The sequence below is a fragment of the Amblyomma americanum genome, chromosome 7, assembly GCF_052857255.1.
Source record: "Amblyomma americanum isolate KBUSLIRL-KWMA chromosome 7, ASM5285725v1, whole genome shotgun sequence".
Classification (NCBI taxonomy): Eukaryota; Metazoa; Arthropoda; class Arachnida; order Ixodida; family Ixodidae; genus Amblyomma; species Amblyomma americanum.
In genome coordinates, this window is record NC_135503.1 from 10,829,757 (window position 1) to 10,848,594 (window position 18,838).

The following is an 18,838-nucleotide window of genomic DNA, read 5'->3' on the forward strand; positions in this document are numbered from 1 at the left end:
TTCCTCTTCGCATTTCAAGACGGTAACGTTACAAATTATATGTATCTGAGGAAAAAAAGTTTCTAATACGACTAGGCGGCTAGTACAGGCGCGCTATGCAGTTCACAGCAACATGGCGGCCTCCGCATCGCCCGGCGAGCCTGCTCCTCCATGTGACGATTTTATGGCATTCCAGGTAGCTGTTAACATTTGCTTCCAGTTTTTTCTCTTGCTTACTGTGATATCATTGTGTCCTTTCAGGAGGTGCTCCGAAAACTTCGTCGAGTAGATGACAATATAATATCTTCTCTAAACACAACTTTACCTACGGAGTCGTTCTCGGCTGAGTGCGACCCTCCCGCGCTGTGCAAAAAGTTGTATGGGCAGCTTTTAGCAGCTTATGCGCAACGGGACAAAGCTATAAAGGGGTGCCTGCAACAGTCTAAAGAAAAGCTGGACCGTCTTCAAGAGCTGCGCGCAGCGAAAGGCGACGACCCAACCACTTTGCGGCAACTACGGAAAGAGCAGTCCCAGGTCGGTGTGCATTCGTAAAGTGAAATCTCCGCGACCAAATTGCATGCATCGTGTATTAACTCTTTGCCGTCGCACTTTTCAGATTCGCTTGTTGAGAAATGAGCTGAATGTTGAAGAAGTCGTTAAGGATCGCAGTTTAAAGGTGAGTGGACCAGTCAGGCACTTCTGAAGGGCATGGTTGCACCCCTTTTCCCCATCCATTTCTGCTGGTCTGCATTCTGGTTCGAAAGGCGATTCCGAAATATTTCCTGCTGATGCACTTTAAGGGGTCATTGTTGTAAATATGTCTGGTGGCGTTGTAGCCGTCTGTTTATGCTTTTCTAAATCTGAAGTTTGGAGTTCAGATAAAAGCCGACAAGAGGTCACTTTCTAGTCTTGGCGTGAATAGAGGCGATAGATTAGGATAGATGTACAGCAAAAGCTTTTTCATCAACAAGCAAACCGATGAATGGACAGTCAAACATGAAGCAAAATAGCATTAAGTATCGAAATGTGTACATACAAGCAGCAGAAAAATATGTTCTGGCCAAACATTCTGATTGGATGTCTGGTGGCCCGTGACATCATGCTTGGTTGCACTTTCTGTCATCACAACTCTCAGTATTGTCTGGAAGGAGCTTTGGAGTTGCGGTCAGTGTGTTGCTGGGGTTGAAAAGAGTAGCAGTACAAACCATTGTCCTCCAGTCGTTTCCGCACTCCTGGCCCAAGCTTTGGTACACCACCACAGCATCATAGCTGCTCTTCAAACACCCTTTCTCCTTGTGCTGCTATCTTCTGTTGGTATGCCTCACACCCATGGTTGAGTAAAACTCTTGTTTGGGATAGTTGGTTCATGCTTGAAGATGCAATGAAAACTACGAGACAAACAAGGACAAAAATAGAACACAAACAACAGGACCAGTGTCCCGTTTGTGTTTCTGTGTTTGTTCTACTTTTGTCCTCGTTTGTCACGCAGTTTTCATTACATCTTCACTTATGGTTGTCATGGTGTTGAGTGCTAAAAGAAAGAGGCAAAATACCTGCTTATAGATATGCTAAACGGTTTCTTTTTGGTTTATGGGGGCTTAACATCCAAAAGTGACTCAGGCTACGAAGGACGCCATAGTGAAGCGCTCCGGTTATTTTGGCCACCTGGGGTTCTTTAACATGCACTGACATCGCACAGTACCTCTAGAATTTGCCTTTATCGAAGTTATACCATCGCGGCCAGGATCGAACCCACGTCTTTAGGGTCAGCAGCCGAGCGTCATAACCACTGAGCCACCGCGGCAGCTCATATTAAACAATTGCAGGGGAAATAGTAAAATGGAATTTTGAAGGGTGCTCATGCAAGTTTGAACAATGAAAAATCTTTGTCTTTCGTACTGATATCTTGTTCTCCCTCACTTTCACTCTTTTTCAAAACTGTGTAATTGTCTCTACTTACCTTTCTTACTACCTAGGAAACATTGTCTCCATCTCATCCTTTTTACTCAACTGGTGGATTCGTGGTAGCTGGTCTTGCCATTTCTTGGAACAGCAGAAAGCTACAGTTCACCAGAGTGTCATGCATTCAAGCAGTATATGTCGCCACGAGTCATGTGGCAGAGGCAGCTCTGTGGCTTCAAGATTTCGTTGAGGAATTTGTGCACTAAACTGCACTTGAAGAGAGCAGTCACCTGAGAAAGAATAGACATATTGATCTCAAGTCTTCAATATCAGGACATAGCCCACTCCCAATGGCCTCCAACTGTTCCTTGTTTGTGCTATCCTTGGCCAAATTACTGCAGTAAATTATCCAATGTTGGCACATTACACTAGTAATTAGGGGATTGTTAGTGGTGTTATGTGCTGTCACCAGATTGATTAACGCCTCTTTTTGGGCTAGTTGGTGCATACTTGAATTAGAGAAACTAGCGCCAAACCATGCACACAAGACAAGAACGAAGACGAGACACAAGCGTTAACTCACAAATGAATTTTATTGAAGCCAGGAAGCACCTTATGTGAGGTGAAGTTTCAAGGGGAAAGAAGGGTGACGCGGAGGAGAAGGTGAACAAAGGCGACATCTGGGAGCGCAGAAATAGGCAGGCAGCCAAAAATCACAAAAGAAAAAGAACAGTTACTTGATAGCTGAATCTAAAAATTTAAACTCAGAGGCAAAAAGAGATAAAGAAGGAGTGCTGACACACCTACAGCCAAATTTCTTTATGTAGAAAGCCTCCAGACTGTGCTCTTGCCAAGAATCTTCCTCTTGGCTTTGGCTAGAATGTCATTAACCCGCGTTTGTTCCCTCACCCACTCTGCCCGCTTCCAGTCTCTTTTAACGTTACACCTATCGTTTTTCTTTCCACGGCTTGCTGCATTGTCCTTAACTTAAGCTGAACCCTTTTCGTTAGCCTCCACGTTTCTGCCCCGTAGGCGAGTACTGGTAAGATACAGCTGTTGTACACTTTTCTCATTGGACGATAAAAGAAACTTGGGGGGCCTTCTTAACCACACTTAAAAATGAAAACATAATAGCATTTAGGATCCACTAATCCACCATTTTCTAGGGTGGGCTTACTTCCAAAATTTTGAGTGTCCTTAAGAATTTTGGGAGGTGGGTCAACTTCCACATTTTGGGGGTCTTCACATTTTCAACTTTGGCAGTGCCCTATGATTGGTCCACTGGAGTTCGTACGCTTTTGATGACGCCATGACTGCCTCTCATTTTGTGGGGAGTCCTTATACCTGTACTGGTGCAGTGGTTAAGTGATGCGCCATTGCCCGAGCAGGTGGCTCCTGCTGATGCGCTACGTAAAGCTCATGCACAGCACCGCGGTGGGCAGGTTGTGATGATGCTGCGAGGTCACCTGAACTATCACGACCAATCGGGGAATTTTGTGGGGAATTTCAAACTGCAGAAATACACTTGGGCAGGGCATGTAATGCGAAGGAAAGATAACCGACGGTCCTCAAGGGTAACAGACTAGATACCAAGAGAAGGGACACATAGCAGAGGGCGGCAGAAAGTTTGGTGGGCGGACGTGATCGAGAAGTTTGCGTGGACAGGGTGGCCGCAGCTGGCACAGGACAGGGTTAATTGCAGAAATATGGGTGAGGCCTTTGTCCTGTGGGTGTAGTCAGGCTGATGATGACCCTGATGATATCATCCGAAAATTTACGGGGAAGACAAATTTTTTGAGAGACGACAGTTTAAACGCTATCGCATGAATAACAAAAGGGGGGGTGCGGCCACTTGAAAATTATGCATTATATTCGCTCCTCATTCGCACCTTCTCATTATGTCGCGATGCATGTTATCATGGTGTTAGCTTTAGAAGCTAGGCACGGCAGTGATTGCAAGCTTTGAGACAAAATTTGACTGGCTTGAGTGACATTGCACTGCATTTCACTGACCACAACCCACAACTGTTCCTTGCAGGTGTTCCACGAGCGATGTCGGCTCTTCTATAGCCCACCACAAGTTTGACACAAGCAAGACTGCTAGGTGCTTCCAGTTGCTGCCACTACTTTTTTGTAGATAAGAGAAAACACAAACATGATTTTTTTTTTCAACTTTTTAGCACACTTTGGTGTTTTTATTCTTGCAGTGTATCAACACGACAGTAGAACAGCAGATAAGCTTGACTGGCCAACACCTTCTGCTGTGTCACAGGCACCACTCGACTGTCACTAGCATGGAACCAGCTCCCTCCAGCACCACGCACATAGGCTGTGTAATGGCCACCCGTCATCCTGCCGGCATGTTCCACGACTCCGTAAAGAACATATGCTGCTGGTGCCTTTATCTGAAAATAGGCCCAAAGGCCAATAACATTTCATTGCACACTTTATCGAACAATGCAGTGAGCTCCCTCAGCCAGTACCACAGCAGACTCCGAAGGTCTTGGGATTTACTGTATTCAAGTGGACTACATTTGCCATGTTTCCCTTGTCTCCGAATGCCACAATATTCCTACTGTTCACCTCTGCTGTCTTGAGGACTAATAGTCCTTACTTGAACGGGGCCATGCACTGCACTTCTGCATGCAGATCCCAATGCATAAAACTATGATTAAATAATACATGCCGATCAAAGTGTCGCTAACAGCTGAAGTACAACAAAGTGCCAATAAATACCTATTCTCTATGCATGCAGAAGGATGGTGCACAATGGTAACAAGAAAGCATCTGTTTTATTTTTGTGGCAAGATAATCAGCATTATGAACATCACACTTTACTGCTTGTTTCTATGTCTACCCAGAACTATATTTTGATTTATTGAATCATTTCTGTGAACACTCAATTTCACTGCCTTGAGATGACAAAGTCAAAATGTGACATTTCACACAATGTTAAATTTATAATAGCCCTGAATACAAAACAACACAGCGCTGTTCTGATATGAAACAAAAACTGCAACTAAGCTACCTTTTAGGTGCATGGTAGAGCCCTTATGACCAGTGACACCTAGATGTCAAAGTTTGCCAGTCATTTAATCCCACTTCCCTATAATGTTACTAACAAATGAGGAATCTACCACTGAGGTTCACCACCTCCGAGAGCCTGTCATTGACTGAACAAGAAAAGCCATATAGGCTGGCACGGAGGCGATACTAAAACACCCGAGTGGCACCATCGTGGTTCGCTTCTCTTGCATCCGGTGGCTTTGGCTTTGCAGGCATCTGTTTCCTGATCCCAGTGGCACTGTCTCGTCTCCTTGACGTCGCAGACTATCACACTAAGATTCTCTAGCCATTTTACACTTGCGCCTTCACACAGACGTGCCACTCTGGATCATCATGTAGTTCGAGGCAACATTTGCGAAGTACTTCAGAGCACAGCTTCAGGCGCCCCATCTTTTCTACTGCAACAGTGAGCAAATGAGTAACAGTGCACTTTCGCGTCAAATGCAACATGGCAGTGATATGTGAACACTCAGCTTCACACGAAGCAAAGCCTCCAAAAGTCCCGCTAACAGCTAGCGCTCTAAAACACCAGCCACAGTGCAGGAACAGCCTACATTTCGTGTGACCACAGGGCCCGTTTCAGTTTGGTGCACTCTCACCTCTGCATCCCTGCAGCAGTATGGTGTCAGGTCAAGCTCGACGGGAAATGGCACGTGCTTTTGCACCTTGCGCAAGGTGGCACCCTGCTGGAACCGCTTGAGGTGCAGCGTCAGAACACGAGGCGCCTCCAACACCTGAAGCTGCAGGCTGGCCGCCGCACGCGCCAACTGGCAGCCCTCGCAGCGCAGTCCGTTGGCCCCTGCAGAACAGGAGAAAGGACACGCCCACCCCGTTTTGAAAAAAGATTCACGTTGAAACAGCATTCACGTTAAAGTGTGCAAGAACAGCAATCTTGCTTTCCTGGGCTGGTTCAATGCAACACTGTGAGAACTGCTGCACACATGCAGTGAACTGAAATGAATGTACAATCTGTAAAAAGGCCATGCTTTGCACTAGTCAGATGACTTACACCTTAAGAGAGAAAAATTCGGGAGACATGAGCTCCGCTTTGGGGTATGACAAGCTAGCATATGCAATTTGTTATGCATTTTGTTTTTTAGCTGGTTAATAACCATTAGCTGTAGACAATACGATGTGCTTCCATGCGCATGGATGGAAGATGAAGACGACGGCTTCCAAAGCACAGTGCAAGAAAATTCCCGTTGAACACGCCAGAACGCAGGCAGTTGCAAGCATAAAAAGTAGCACGCAATACATGTCTCAGAAAGCACACTCCTCCTCCTCCTTTATACAAGAGTGGTAACAAGCAGCAAATGATAATGCAGCGTCCTACACTTAACAAACGTCGTTACAAGTTTTTTTTACGCACACGGTGCTCAAGGCAGCATCAAAAGTTGATGGAAGGGCCGCTGTTCCAATCGCGGCGGTGCTGGGGAGTGTCCGTAGCCGACGCCGCTCACGCATAGTTTCTTTTTGGCTCCGACCCATTTGACTACTGCCAGCCGCGTTTCATAGGTTTTTAACGTTGTGCTTCGTCAGTCATCATTTGTGCTCCGGGTCGAGTAATTAAGCGAATGGCGCTCGTTCACGGCTACATTCAAGATGGCCGTCATTCTTTACGCTGAAGAAACGAACAACTGCGCACCGGGCCGCAAGGTTCAACGATCGCAAGGGGTGATATAGGTGTGGCAGCTGCAGTGAGGCAAAATTTTCAGCTGTTGCATGCGATGTAGTAATGTGGCTCTTTGCGATGTGCGGGATTTCGCTGCACGACGACATTGGAATGACGTGCTGTGGGGCCGCAGCAGCGATCACGATGGCAGCGCTAGTGAGGATGATGGCGCAAGTGTGGGCGAGTAGTCCAGGGACTAATAAATTTTCACTTTGGAATGTGCCCATGGGCACGCCCACGTGCAGCAGCCAATAGCGGCTGGCGATAAGCGGCGGCCACAGGATAATACTATCGCGTTCTGTTATTAAAGGCCAAGCTTAAACGACCTCCAAGTTCTTTTGTTTTTTTTTCCTGAAATGTGATGTTGGGATGTTGACTTACAATCATGTAAATACAGTACAATAAAACATTACAAACACCCCTGAAAGAAACACTGCGCATTTAAAACAAAGAAGCGATATTTTACCAAGATGTGGTCACATGGTTGACTACAGTGATAAAGGCGGGTTGCACTGCATGATGGCATTTTGTGCGATTTTGAATGCCAAATTAAAATTATAAATCCTTGTTTCTATGATACTGCAGTGCTCAATTCTTACAGTTTGAGGCATGTTATTTTCATTGCTGCCATAACCTCATGAGACATTTTGGTCAGTGTATGGTCCCTCATGTCACGATGAGAGTCATACCATGGACCAAAGAACAAACCGTTCGGCCACGCCATAACACACGCCCCTAGCTGGCACTGGCACCCAGTTTCAAAGCTTGGTGTGATGCAAGGTGAGGACAGAGCCCACTTCCCCCAGGGCGATAACGGCCAGGCAAACCAAGAAGGGACTTGCGAGAAAGAGCAGTCTTCTGACTCCCCACACATAGCAGCGTCACCTAAACTGCAGCAAAGAAGGGCTACAATGCTGTCGCATTATTAACACAATCACAGGCTCCTTTGTAGGTCATGTTCTTGCACTGCCGTGCCGCAACAAAATTAAGAGCTTGGACTGAATAGTGGAGTTCTCATTGCAAAATATGTATACCCATGTTAAGGGCAGGAATTTTTGCAAGCCAAAGAGTCCGTTGAAAACTTTAGTGCTTCGCTTATCTAGAAACTCCATTTATCTTGGAGGCTGCGTGCTGTTTTTACGAGTTTATGAGGATTTACCACAGTTATGCAGGCCAAGTATGCAGTGCAGCTTCGGTTCATTTCACAACTGCTTGCTGTCACAGTACTGACTGTCTGTGTAGCCCTACCTGCAAGCAGCTCAGGTGCAGTGAAGCTTCTTAGGCAAGCCTCCAGGGATCCCTCAGCTGGGCCTTTGGTCACCACTGGCTCATGCAGGTGCAGACTTGACACCTGCGCTGTCAGCTGCTCTTCAGCTGGCGACCCATTGTCCTCCTCATCAGCCTCAGTCGGGTCAATGCTCCCGCCACTCAAGGCTTCACGACCAGGTGTCGTTTTCGTGGCAGCCGCAGCGCTGTTCCCCCCCTCCAGCGCCTTACGCCGTGCACCTTTGCCCCGAGGGGTGGAGTGCGCCCCTGCACTCCCTCGGGGTGTTTTCTCCTCGGGAATGGGCAAGGAGAGGTCCTGGAATGGCTCCTCCCTGCAGGACACCTGCAGCACATGCCAGAGGCACCGTCACTCATTAATGGAACCCTCCTGAAAGGGAAACTAAAGGAAAATATCGACTAAGCTATAATATATATTGTCGACAGAGGCACTCTGAATGCCCCAACACATGCACAAGGCGCGCTGGCCGCTCGAGCGCTGAGGTATCTTACTGTACGCACCGACCATGCCCCCCTCCCCAACTCTTCAATGGACAGCGAGGACTGGGAGATGCCAAGGCCCATATGGATGCTGCTCTCTCATTACCTCAGCCCCCTCAACATCCAGTTGTAGAGAGGCAGTGCTGTTTGAACTCTTCCCCAGAAAGGACGTACTTGCTTGAACGTTACTTGTTTTGAACAGTGTTGTCTTGTAACCATCACCGACAAATAAACCTGCATCTTTATTAGATTTCTTCAAAACTACTGTGTCGTCTACACATGGACTTAGCTTTGGAAATTCTATCAGCATTTATTCTATACAAAAAAGTGACTGCGTTGCTGAGAAAATCGCAAATGAAGCCCCTAATTTCCTCCTCTTTTGCACCTTTACAAAAAGCAGGTGGTGTTGTGTCATTTTTACTAATTGTATCCCTTTGAGCTCGCTTGGAGAATCAAAGGAAGTGGATAACAACTAAACCACTTGGCCCACCAATTAGATGTCTGTTTGTTATGATATTTATCAATAGACGGCACTACCATACCTTCACCACAAAGCCCAGTTTACCACTCTTCATGCGACGAACCTGTCTTCTCAAGACACTGCCACCTCACTATTCGCAAAGCACGCAAATGACTGAGAATCTGAGCCAGACAAGGTGCTGTGCCAACCGAATGACATCTGAAGTGAGCAATGCTACACATTCTCATATCGATCTCGACAAAACTTGTCACACCGCTTTCCTGCGTTCCGCTAAATTATTATTGTACCTTAAAGTGATGAGCCAATCATGGCTGGCAAAGAATTCACTTGAGGAGGCACAGCTAGCGGAATTCTCGAGGAGGCATCGACCAGTTGGCTCTTGTCCGCACAGCAGAACATGTCGAGGGCTTGATATTAGGCCTGTGCGAATATTCAATAATTTAGAATGTTCGGTCGAATAGTAAAGCATTCGGCATTTGATTCGAAATGAGTGTTTGGTATTCGAAATCTGGAAGTATTTGTCCCGACCGGAGAAAATAACGTTTCTGAAACTCTTGCTTCGACTCCGCACTGCATGCCTTCACTCCCGCGCGTATGCCGGAGCCGGTCTATGCATACCCTCAGCAACATATGCAAGCAGGCAGATCTGTATCTGGCAGGCGCCTGCGGCCACGCTATGCATGCGTCTTACCTGGCACGGCGGTGTGCATAAACAGAGAGATTTAGCATAGTGCGATCCGCTTCCGCGTGCCGCTAGTGTGCACGTGCTGATTGGTCCCAACGGGGCAGAGGTGCAAACAGCTTGCCACCACCTTAGTGGCGTCCTCAGGGCGATCTGCGCACGCGCAATGGCTCCCCACGGAATCAGATTACCATAGCGGCTGCGGATTGTGCTGTGCTAAATTTCTCTAATCGGAGGATGCGCAGCTCCCTTCACTTCTGTGGGACGAATCCGAGCTGACTGTAGGTGCCGCAGCCGCTCTTCTCCGCATGAAATTCATGAATAAAGTGCGCTGGCACAAGCACTAAGTCTAGTTACCCCAAGGCACATGGAGATGGGTGCCCCTTTCCGACTCTTCACGCGGGGTGGCACTGGGCACGCTTTACACGGTACGAGGTGCGTACACCCAGCAGGTGTCTATGAAGTCGTCGCTTAAAAGGAAAAGCAGCGTAACGACGACGGAATCGCAATTAAGACAGCAGTCGGGTCTCATAGACGGGTCTCGCACTCCACAAATATGTTGGCTCCGCATGTAGGTCAACTCCCCCAATTTTCATGACCATTTTTGCAGGACGTCGACACAGCTTCAATGAGTGCGGCAAGGCTTGAATCTTTTTTCATGTAACAGCCTTGTGTGTAGAAAAAATACACAATTTTGAAAATACCTGTTGCACTGCTCAATCATTTTGTTTGCCAGAAGTATTCGAAACGTACGCTTCAAAATTATTCGACGAAAATTACTATTCGATTTGAATTCACTTAGAACCAAAAGCCACTATTTGAACATGCCTACTTGATATGACCTTGAATTAAGTGCCCTCTATTTCTCTCTGTACTGTCCAGTGCCTGGTTAGTAATTTAAATCTGTTTTAACCTGCGCTGAGGAACAATATTTGGTCACATTTGAAATCACAGTAACGTACACATACACGATCTGTAGGCACACTGCAGCGCCATCATGTTCTTGGCAATGTTTGGTTTGTTTCATTTCAAAAGCAGTCTTTGAATTGATAACTGACACCCTCTACAAGAATGCCCTGCTGCCTAGACAACTAGGAAATATTCTGCATGGAGGCTGCTACTACAGAGCTTGTGACCTCACCATAGGTTTCTGAAAGCAGTGCTTGCTTCACAAGTCACGTTAACTGCCACAAGTAATACAGCTCCTATGCCAATTGATGAGATTAACACTACAAAGAATATGTAATACTACACCAGACAACAGTGTCACTAGATATATAATGTCTACTTCCGAGTGGGACTATGTCATTTCCCATAATCCATAATTTGCATGTATTACCCGCTGCGGTGGTTCAGTGGTTAGGGCACTCGTCTATTGAGCCGGAGTACCCGGGTTCGAACCCGACCGCAGCGGCCGCGTTTTGATGGAAGCGAAATGTAAAGAGGCGCCCGTGTGCTGTGCGATGTCAGTGACGTCGGTGCACATTAAAGATCCCCAGGTGATGTCAGTGCAGTCAGATCCCCAGGTGGTCGAAATTATTCTATGGCACCTTTCTTCTTTCATTTCCTCCTTTATCCCTTCCTTTACAGCCCAGTTCGGGTGTCCACTGAGATATGTGAGACAGTTATGCAGACTAGAGCAGTGCTGCCAAGTGCCAAACAAAACAGACACTAAAATAGGGAAGATGAAAAGCATCTTGATTTTCTTATTATTTCTTCAATGATGTTTCTTTGCATCCCTCGATCGCTGCTGGTCTATCCACATAAGAGTGACACAGTAGCACTATTCCCTCACTAGATTTCACTGTGCATGCGCTGTTGAATAGACAAGGTAAACTCATGGGGAATATTAATGTTGCAGTATCTTCACAGTGCCAAGCCATGACCACGTTTAAGTGATGGAAGCAGCACAGGTCCATGCAACAGTGATACCTGCCACAACACTATTCCAGGTTTGTTACTAAGTCTGCCCTTCCACAGTGACAGACCTTTTGGAATGTCAGTCTGCTAGCAATGACAATAACTGCAGAAGACAAAATGAGAATATTTTGGAAATTAGTTAACTCCAATCCCATGCATTCAGGTGTCCCTGTGAAGGCCAGAAACGTTCCAGAAGCTGTCAGTTTCAAGCAGGCTTGATAGCTTCACGTCTGCACACCTGACCCATGTCACAAACACAGCACTTACCTTCCCACACTGCTGGCAAACAATAGTGCTGAGCAAGATCCCTCCGAAAATTTCGTCCAAAGGGGTGCGGGCCACAGCTTTCTTGTAGGCTGCAGCAAGACAGACACAAGCTCTGTGAAGAGTAATGTTCGCATGCAAAATGCGCCACCATTTCCATCCTGGCACAAGTTAATCAGAAAGCAGTCACTTTATCACGAGATGACAATTCAGATGGTGACCAGCATAGCCTGAGTAAGAAAAGGAACATTTAATCCTCACTAATAGTTCTTTTTGTTTTGCACAATCACAATGATTTCTTAAAGGGGGACGTGGCTTCAATAGCGGCTTTAATATCGCAATAAATGGCCCAAAAATATTCACTCATATACCTCGATTTCTATGCTGTCTCGAAGTTTCATAGCTGAAATGCACCGGAAATTACTCTAAAATAATTGTTCCGTGAACCCCGGTGGAACTGCATATGCGGAAATGCCCAAAAAAACATTGTTTACCTCCTTTCCAATTTTCTGACAGGAGGTTCAATTTGTGCAGCAGATTTCTTCCCAAATGTTTAGTCTATTTTGACTCCATTTGGTTTGTTGCACTCAGATACATTCGCCCTCTGCGATAACATTCTTGCTTTCCAAATTGTAGACTTTTGGTGTGACTTCATGTTTACATTTTTGACACGTCTATGCCAACTGCTTTGTGAAAAATGAAAACAAAAAAATTTGTGTCATGGCGGAACAAAAAAAATTTAAGAATGTCATCACGCGTAGCATGTGCTTAAAAATACAATGAATGCTGAGCCAGTCTTCTTACAATGGTGTAGTCTGCAGGCGTTTCACAAGGTGTAAAAGAGAAAAAATTTGTATAGAAACAAATTTTCCAGACATAACGCTGAAAATTTGTACACTTAAGTTTGAAAGCATTTCGAATGTGTAGAAAATTTTCATCAAAATTCATCACAAAATACGAAAGTTGGCACTGATATCCGCATCCCCCATGACCAGAACAGGATAAGCAGAATCAGCCTGTTACAGTCAAACCTCATTATGGCAGTAGTAGTAGTAGAAAACTCTTATTAGGAAGGTAAATAAAAGACTCGAGGAGAAATATACAATGGGTGGTGCCTTCATTTCAAGACTCCACAGGCCTTGGCCGCGGCTCTAGCTTGTGCAATGAGTGCGCGCTGCTGATCGAGCTCAGAGATGAGCAAAGAGGTCTCCCATTTATACTTCGTTTTATGTGCTGTGATGTCCGGGGGTTTCGGGCCCTTACATCCCCACGTAATGTGGTATGTATCGGGCCCGTCTTCACACCATGGGAATTCTCTTTTGTAGCGCTTGGGGAAAATGATGTTGTATTTGTAAAGATTGGGGAATGTATCGGTCTGGAGTTGCCTCCTGTCCTGAACTTCCTGAGCATTAAGCTGCTTATATGGAGGGGGTCATTATGGCGGACAGGTAAAAAAAAAAAAAACGTAAGGCAGTTAAATATAGCCGAAATTCATAATAAAGAATTTCATCAAATATGCGTGCAAGAGCAACGCAATTTGGCCAGTGAAGGAACACCAACTCAGCCAATTTTTGCAGGAGAAACAGGGAAATCTTTAGCAAAGTGTAACTTCTGTTTCATAGGTGCTCGCGACAACTGCGGAGGCCACGAAGAACCGAACGCCGGTCAGGATGGCTTCCCCGCACAGCACTGCCACCATGCAATGGCGGCAGGCTGCTTGCTGTAAGGTCACAACCGTCCGCAAAGCTACTTTTGGGGCACTGTCGAGGGGAGCAAAAGGCGTGAATGCATGCTGATTGCTGCTGTATCTTTTGGTGCTGTCAGAAATCGCAAGATAAGAACGCCAGTGGAAGATAAAAGCGGGAACCTTGGCACGAACGCCTGCTGCACCACCACCAGTCACTTGTGTAGTGCAGCCACGCAACTGTCAATAAATCTTGTCACCCTTAAACAGATATGCGTGAATGCATTTCTCACACATCTGCATACAAATGTTGTTCATTTAAGATATGAATTTTGTACTGCAATCTACGCTGCATGAACTGTATTACAATTTGTGGGAATGTTTTCTTTTCTTTTTCTATTGTATCCACGCAGAATACGACAACTTAAAACGTGCGGAGAAGCGACTTTTGGTACAGCCACAGTGAAACAGACCACAAGCACATTCCACTTCAACCTGGCAGGAAAGTCTATAAGGTCTATAAGAAGGGCTAGAAGATAATATCTGAAATGCAGAAAAAAGAAGCATTCTGCATCGAATTTATTGATCTCTTTCAGTTCCACTGCCCGAAATAGGAACTGCAACAGTACATATATGCGGATGAGCTAGTATGAATCCATTGCTACAAAAGTAGCGTAAATATATTCCAGCATTTCTTCAAAATTTATTTATCTATTCAAGGTACCTACAACACCCCGAAGGGCACTATTGCAAGGGGGTTACTTACTTCAACAGAAAGCACAGAAGTAATTCAACACAGCAGAACAAACTATTGAAGATAAAAATATTTAACATCATTTAACAAACTTTCAGTGTAGGCTACACCCTTCTATATACACCTGAAACGCACAACCAACATTGGCAGCAACAAATGCCTTTTTCACAGTAACAGTAAGAATGGTAAGTTCTTTTTTCTGGAGCCTGCTTATGCAGCTAATGATTAAAGGACATTTCTAAGATGCAGGGTCAGTACCGTGTTTACAGCAGAGTTTTCCAAGACAAAGGAGCCTGTGCCATCTAGCAGCTCGTTACATGTGCAGGCCATGCTGCTAGCAAATGTTCAGGTCATCTCACCTTGGATCTTGGCCTTGGTATCGGGCTCCACCTTGTTCGGGTCCACCTTGGTGCTTAGGCCAAAGGCTTGCAGCACTGCTTGCTTTTGGCGCTGGGAGAAAATGAAGGTCTTATCATGCCAAGTAAAGCTTTGAGCTCTGGCTCATTTGAAAAAAGTGCCAGCATAAGCAAATCCTGCATGCCAGGAAAGGATGCCGCAGAGTCAAAAAGTGTGCAAGGACACAAAGCAAACCAAATTTTGTTCAACCATATATATCAAAGCCACATCTGAAGTGCATGATGCCCTAGGTACCACATGCACTGCTTTGCATGAAGATTGGATAAGTTAACAAAATAAACAAACAAAACTAAGGCCTTATCACCATCATCATTAGTGCAATGCAAGTGCGAGGCTGGCTTGCAGCCATTTTTCAAATAAAGTACGGCCTGTAGGACCACAGGGGACAGACCTTGTGTGTAAAACATGTGCATAAGAAGCTGCTGGGGATGATAAAGTGGAATCACTGCAACAGGCCAGTTGCTTTCTGGCTTCATACTTAGGCAAAAACTTTGTACGGTTACTTCCATTTTTTTGTTTTGCATAACTTTTTTCCCTCTCTCCCCCCCCCCCCCCCCTTTTTTTCTCAGCATCACAGCTATACTTTAAAACCGAGCTGACAAGGAGGTTGGACAGCTCAACCGCACAGTGAGAAAAGGGATTAAGAGAGAAGCAATAGCAAGCAAAGACCCTGCATGGCCTAGTGCTTTTTGGGTTCCTTGAGCATGAATGCCTCAACCTCCACCTTTCCTTTATTCATTTCATTTTGGGTTAATCAACTGTAATTGTTTATGGAAGATATTTTCAATGTACGCTCAGTCGTAATTCATTGAAGTAGGCTTCTGATGAGAGGGTGCACATGTGCATGCTTTTACCAATTGCAGTGGCTCAGAGGCTTTGGCGTTTGCCTGCTGATCCCAATGTCACGGAACTAAAACCTGGCTAAGGATTCAATGCAGGCAAAATGCAAAAGGCACCTGTGCGCTCTGTCATGTCAGCCCATGTTAAAGAACCCCAGGTAATCCGGAGCCTTCCACTGCGACATCCCCGATAGCCCGCGTATCACAGCATAGCACACAGCTCTTTTCTATGTGCACGTCACGAAGGAAGGGACAGAAGACAAGACAAGTGGGGTTCCTCAGCACCTTCCGAAAGCCATGGGGGGTTCCCCAAGGCCAAAGAGATTGAGATCCCCTGCTCTAATCCAGGTTGCGCTGGTATCTGTGCAGCATACCATATGCCTATCTGTGATGGACATCCACGCTCACCTGATGAAAGAGGCAAAAAAATGCTGAAGAGCTCAAGGATCAGCAAATGCGGGTGCCACAACTCACCTTGACCTCTTCAGTGCGAACTCCTTCGAGCAGGTGGCGCAGCAGCTCATGGCTGTCATGCTGCTGGTGACCTCGGAAGTGGGGTGCCCTGTAATACAGATAGAGATTACAGGGTGGCATTGGGCTCACAACAAACAGCTTATCAGAGCACACAAGGCAATGACACCCAGCAATCATTCGTGGCAATTATTCATATTAAGTCGTATACATCATTCCAAAGAAAGAAAACGCAACCACAATTTGGTAGGCTTTTTTAACAGCTGCATCAGCTGCACCCCAGCAAAAATGTTGAGCAGTGCTTTCAAAAGCAGACACTGCATACAATTTAAAACATATGCACCCTGAAACAATAAGAACAACAGACAAATAAAAAGTTGATGGATAGAAGGCATCAAGTAACCAATTTATTTACTCCCTGCTACTGAAGAAACGGCACAACAAGATTGTACCAATGGTAACGAATCCCGATTGCTTGAGTCCATAACCATGCAACTACCTGGACTTACGATATGCATGTGCATCAGGACTGGGCCCTGCTGTGGTGGCTACACGGTTCTATACTTCAGTTCATGCAGAAGATTAGAAAAAAAACTACAGGTGACGAAATGCCTTGAGAACATAAAACGACATGTTTATTATCACTGTATTGAAGCAAGGTCCAAACCCAAATCCACTTTATTTTCCAACCTACAAGTTGGGGGTCACCCAGGCAAAAAGCACAATCAAAATGAATATGAACATGAAGCTTATACCTGGAGCAAATGCAGTGCTTACACTTCCTAAAGAATTATACACACAGCAGATGTCAAAAATGAATATGAACATGAAGCTTATACAAATAGCAAATGCAGTGTTTACACTTTCTGAAGAGTTATAAAGTAATATCTGAATATATTATATTTCATTTCAATACATTTAAAAAACCAATATAAGCAAGCACATTATGATGCAAACAAAAGTTAGTTGATTAAAAACCAATCAGTTGTCCGTCGGTCGAGTAATGGTGTCAGTTCTTATTGGTCAGTGCCAGTAATTTGGATCGCAGTAATATTCATTGCCTTATCAGGAAATTTGTTAATTCGTGTCTAAATGTGTTAAGTGGGGCAGTAAAGTCAACGTGGGTTTTAAGTTTATTATACAGTGAATGTATGCGGTAGTCAAGAGAGGACCAGCCATAATTTGTTCGTGTACATGGCACTGGTTTTAGTTCCCTACGTAAGTTGTAAGCATGCAAGGGAGGGTGTGTATTATTTGGAAGGTTATGTTTATGCATATAGAGAGACAGTTTGTAATCATATAATTTAGTTTCTTTAAGCATATTATGTTTAGTAAACAAGGGATCAGTAGATAGCTGGCTAGGGTTTCCATAAAAGTTCTCAAGAATTCGTAACACCTTTTTTTGTAGTCGCTCCAGTTTATTGTAATTATGGATGGTTGTAACCACCCAAACTAAAATACAATATGAAAGACGAGAATAGAAATTAACAAAATATACTGCTTTTTTTTGAGCCTCACTGGAAGTAATTCTCCCAGCTTACAGATACAGCCAACTGTTTTACTTAATTCTATCGCCAGCTTGCTGACATGCGTGTTCCACGACATGGTTTCTTCGAACCATACACCTAAAAATTTTTCTGATGTCACACGCTGCAAAGCTGTACCTTGAAAATTTAGGACTAGCTCAGTGCCACAGGCTTTGTTATGTGACTTGAAAATAATATACTTAGTCTTTCTAACGTTCAAGGTTAATCTGTTTTTATGCAGCCACTCCAAGTTTGATCAAATAACTATTTATGACAGTGTTCAATTGAGTTACGGTTTGTGCGGAGAAAAAAATATTTGTGTCATCAGCGTACATGAGCAGTTTCGGGGAAAGAGGCAAATTGCACATGTCATTAATATACAGAATGAACAACAAAGGTCCCAGGATCGACCCCGGAGGTACACCATGTTTTACCGTTGTAATCGAAGACGTCAGGTCACCAACTTTTACACACAGTTTTCTGTCTGAGAAATAAATTTTGATAAGATTAAGGGCAACACCACGTATGCCGTAATCTTGCAACTTTGAGAGTAATATATTATGGTTTAGACGGTCAAATGCTTTCCTGAGGTCAATGAATAAGCCTACAGTGAATTGTTTGTTATCAATGTTCTTAAGTATTTCATCTTTGATATGTAGTAAGGCCATTTCAATTGATTTTACTTTCCGGAAGCCCTACTACGAATTGCTGATAGCATGATATTTAGTAAGAAAATTTGTAAGTTGAGCATTAATAACATTCTCAAAAACGTTAGAAAATATAAGCAAAACGGATATCGGCCGATAGTTTGATGTATCACTAGCACTTCCACCTTTGTGGACTGGGGTTATACGTGCTTGATTACGCTCAGAAGGAAAGATACCGGTTTCAATCATTTGATTGATTATAAATGCGAGTGGTATGGCTATAATTGGTGCTACATGTTTAATAGGGACACTGCTCAGGTCATCTAGTCCAGCAGCAACATTCATTCGAATTCTGGCAATGAAGCTGATGACTTCTTGGGAAACTGGGGAGAATATAACTGAATTCTCAAGCCTTGGGCGAAGTACTGAAAACGAATTAGCACAGTCTCTGTTTGCAGAACTCATTCATTGAATCTAACGCCTCTATAGCAGTCTTCCCATCAGCAAAAGCTGCAATATTAAGAGGACACTTAGCTTTAAGGTTATTGCATAAATTATTGATTTCTTGCCATTGATTTCTTGGGCTCTTGTATATTTCAGCAAATAGACACTGATAGCAGCACATTTTTGCCCTCCTTAAATCGGCATTTAATTTATTACGAAATGCCTTGAATTGTGTTAGTAGAATAGTATCACGTAATTGGAGGAAACTGTTGTATATTTTGTTTTTTACTTTTATTCTCTTAAGCAAGGTGGTCATAATCCAAGGC

At 44.6% G+C, this 18,838-nt stretch overlaps 2 protein-coding genes across 3 annotated transcripts in view; one reads left to right on the top strand and one right to left on the bottom strand.

Moving 5' to 3' along the window:
* Window positions 1-4,711, top strand: Ccdc58 (Coiled-coil domain-containing 58). The gene is made up of 5 exons (XM_077631168.1): window positions 1-175; window positions 241-513; window positions 596-655; window positions 3,920-3,985; window positions 4,089-4,711. The coding sequence occupies exons 1-4, from the start codon at window positions 113-115 to the stop codon at window positions 3,965-3,967; spliced, it is 444 nt and encodes a 147-aa protein (XP_077487294.1). The 5' UTR covers window positions 1-112; the 3' UTR covers window positions 3,968-3,985; window positions 4,089-4,711.
* The window catches only part of LOC144098468 (ubiquitin carboxyl-terminal hydrolase 16-like), a 26,672-nt gene continuing 11,789 nt past the window's right edge, over window positions 3,956-18,838 (bottom strand). For both annotated transcript variants that reach the window (XM_077631152.1, XM_077631153.1), the window contains exons 7-12: window positions 15,899-15,986; window positions 14,528-14,618; window positions 11,734-11,822; window positions 7,868-8,228; window positions 5,547-5,746; window positions 3,956-4,286 (exon numbers count right to left, since the gene is read on the bottom strand). In XM_077631152.1, coding sequence (XP_077487278.1) covers window positions 4,077-4,286; window positions 5,547-5,746; window positions 7,868-8,228; window positions 11,734-11,822; window positions 14,528-14,618; window positions 15,899-15,986 — 1,039 coding nt within the window. In that variant the 3' untranslated portion in view covers window positions 3,956-4,076. The remainder of the gene's footprint in view (window positions 4,287-5,546; window positions 5,747-7,867; window positions 8,229-11,733; window positions 11,823-14,527; window positions 14,619-15,898; window positions 15,987-18,838) is intronic.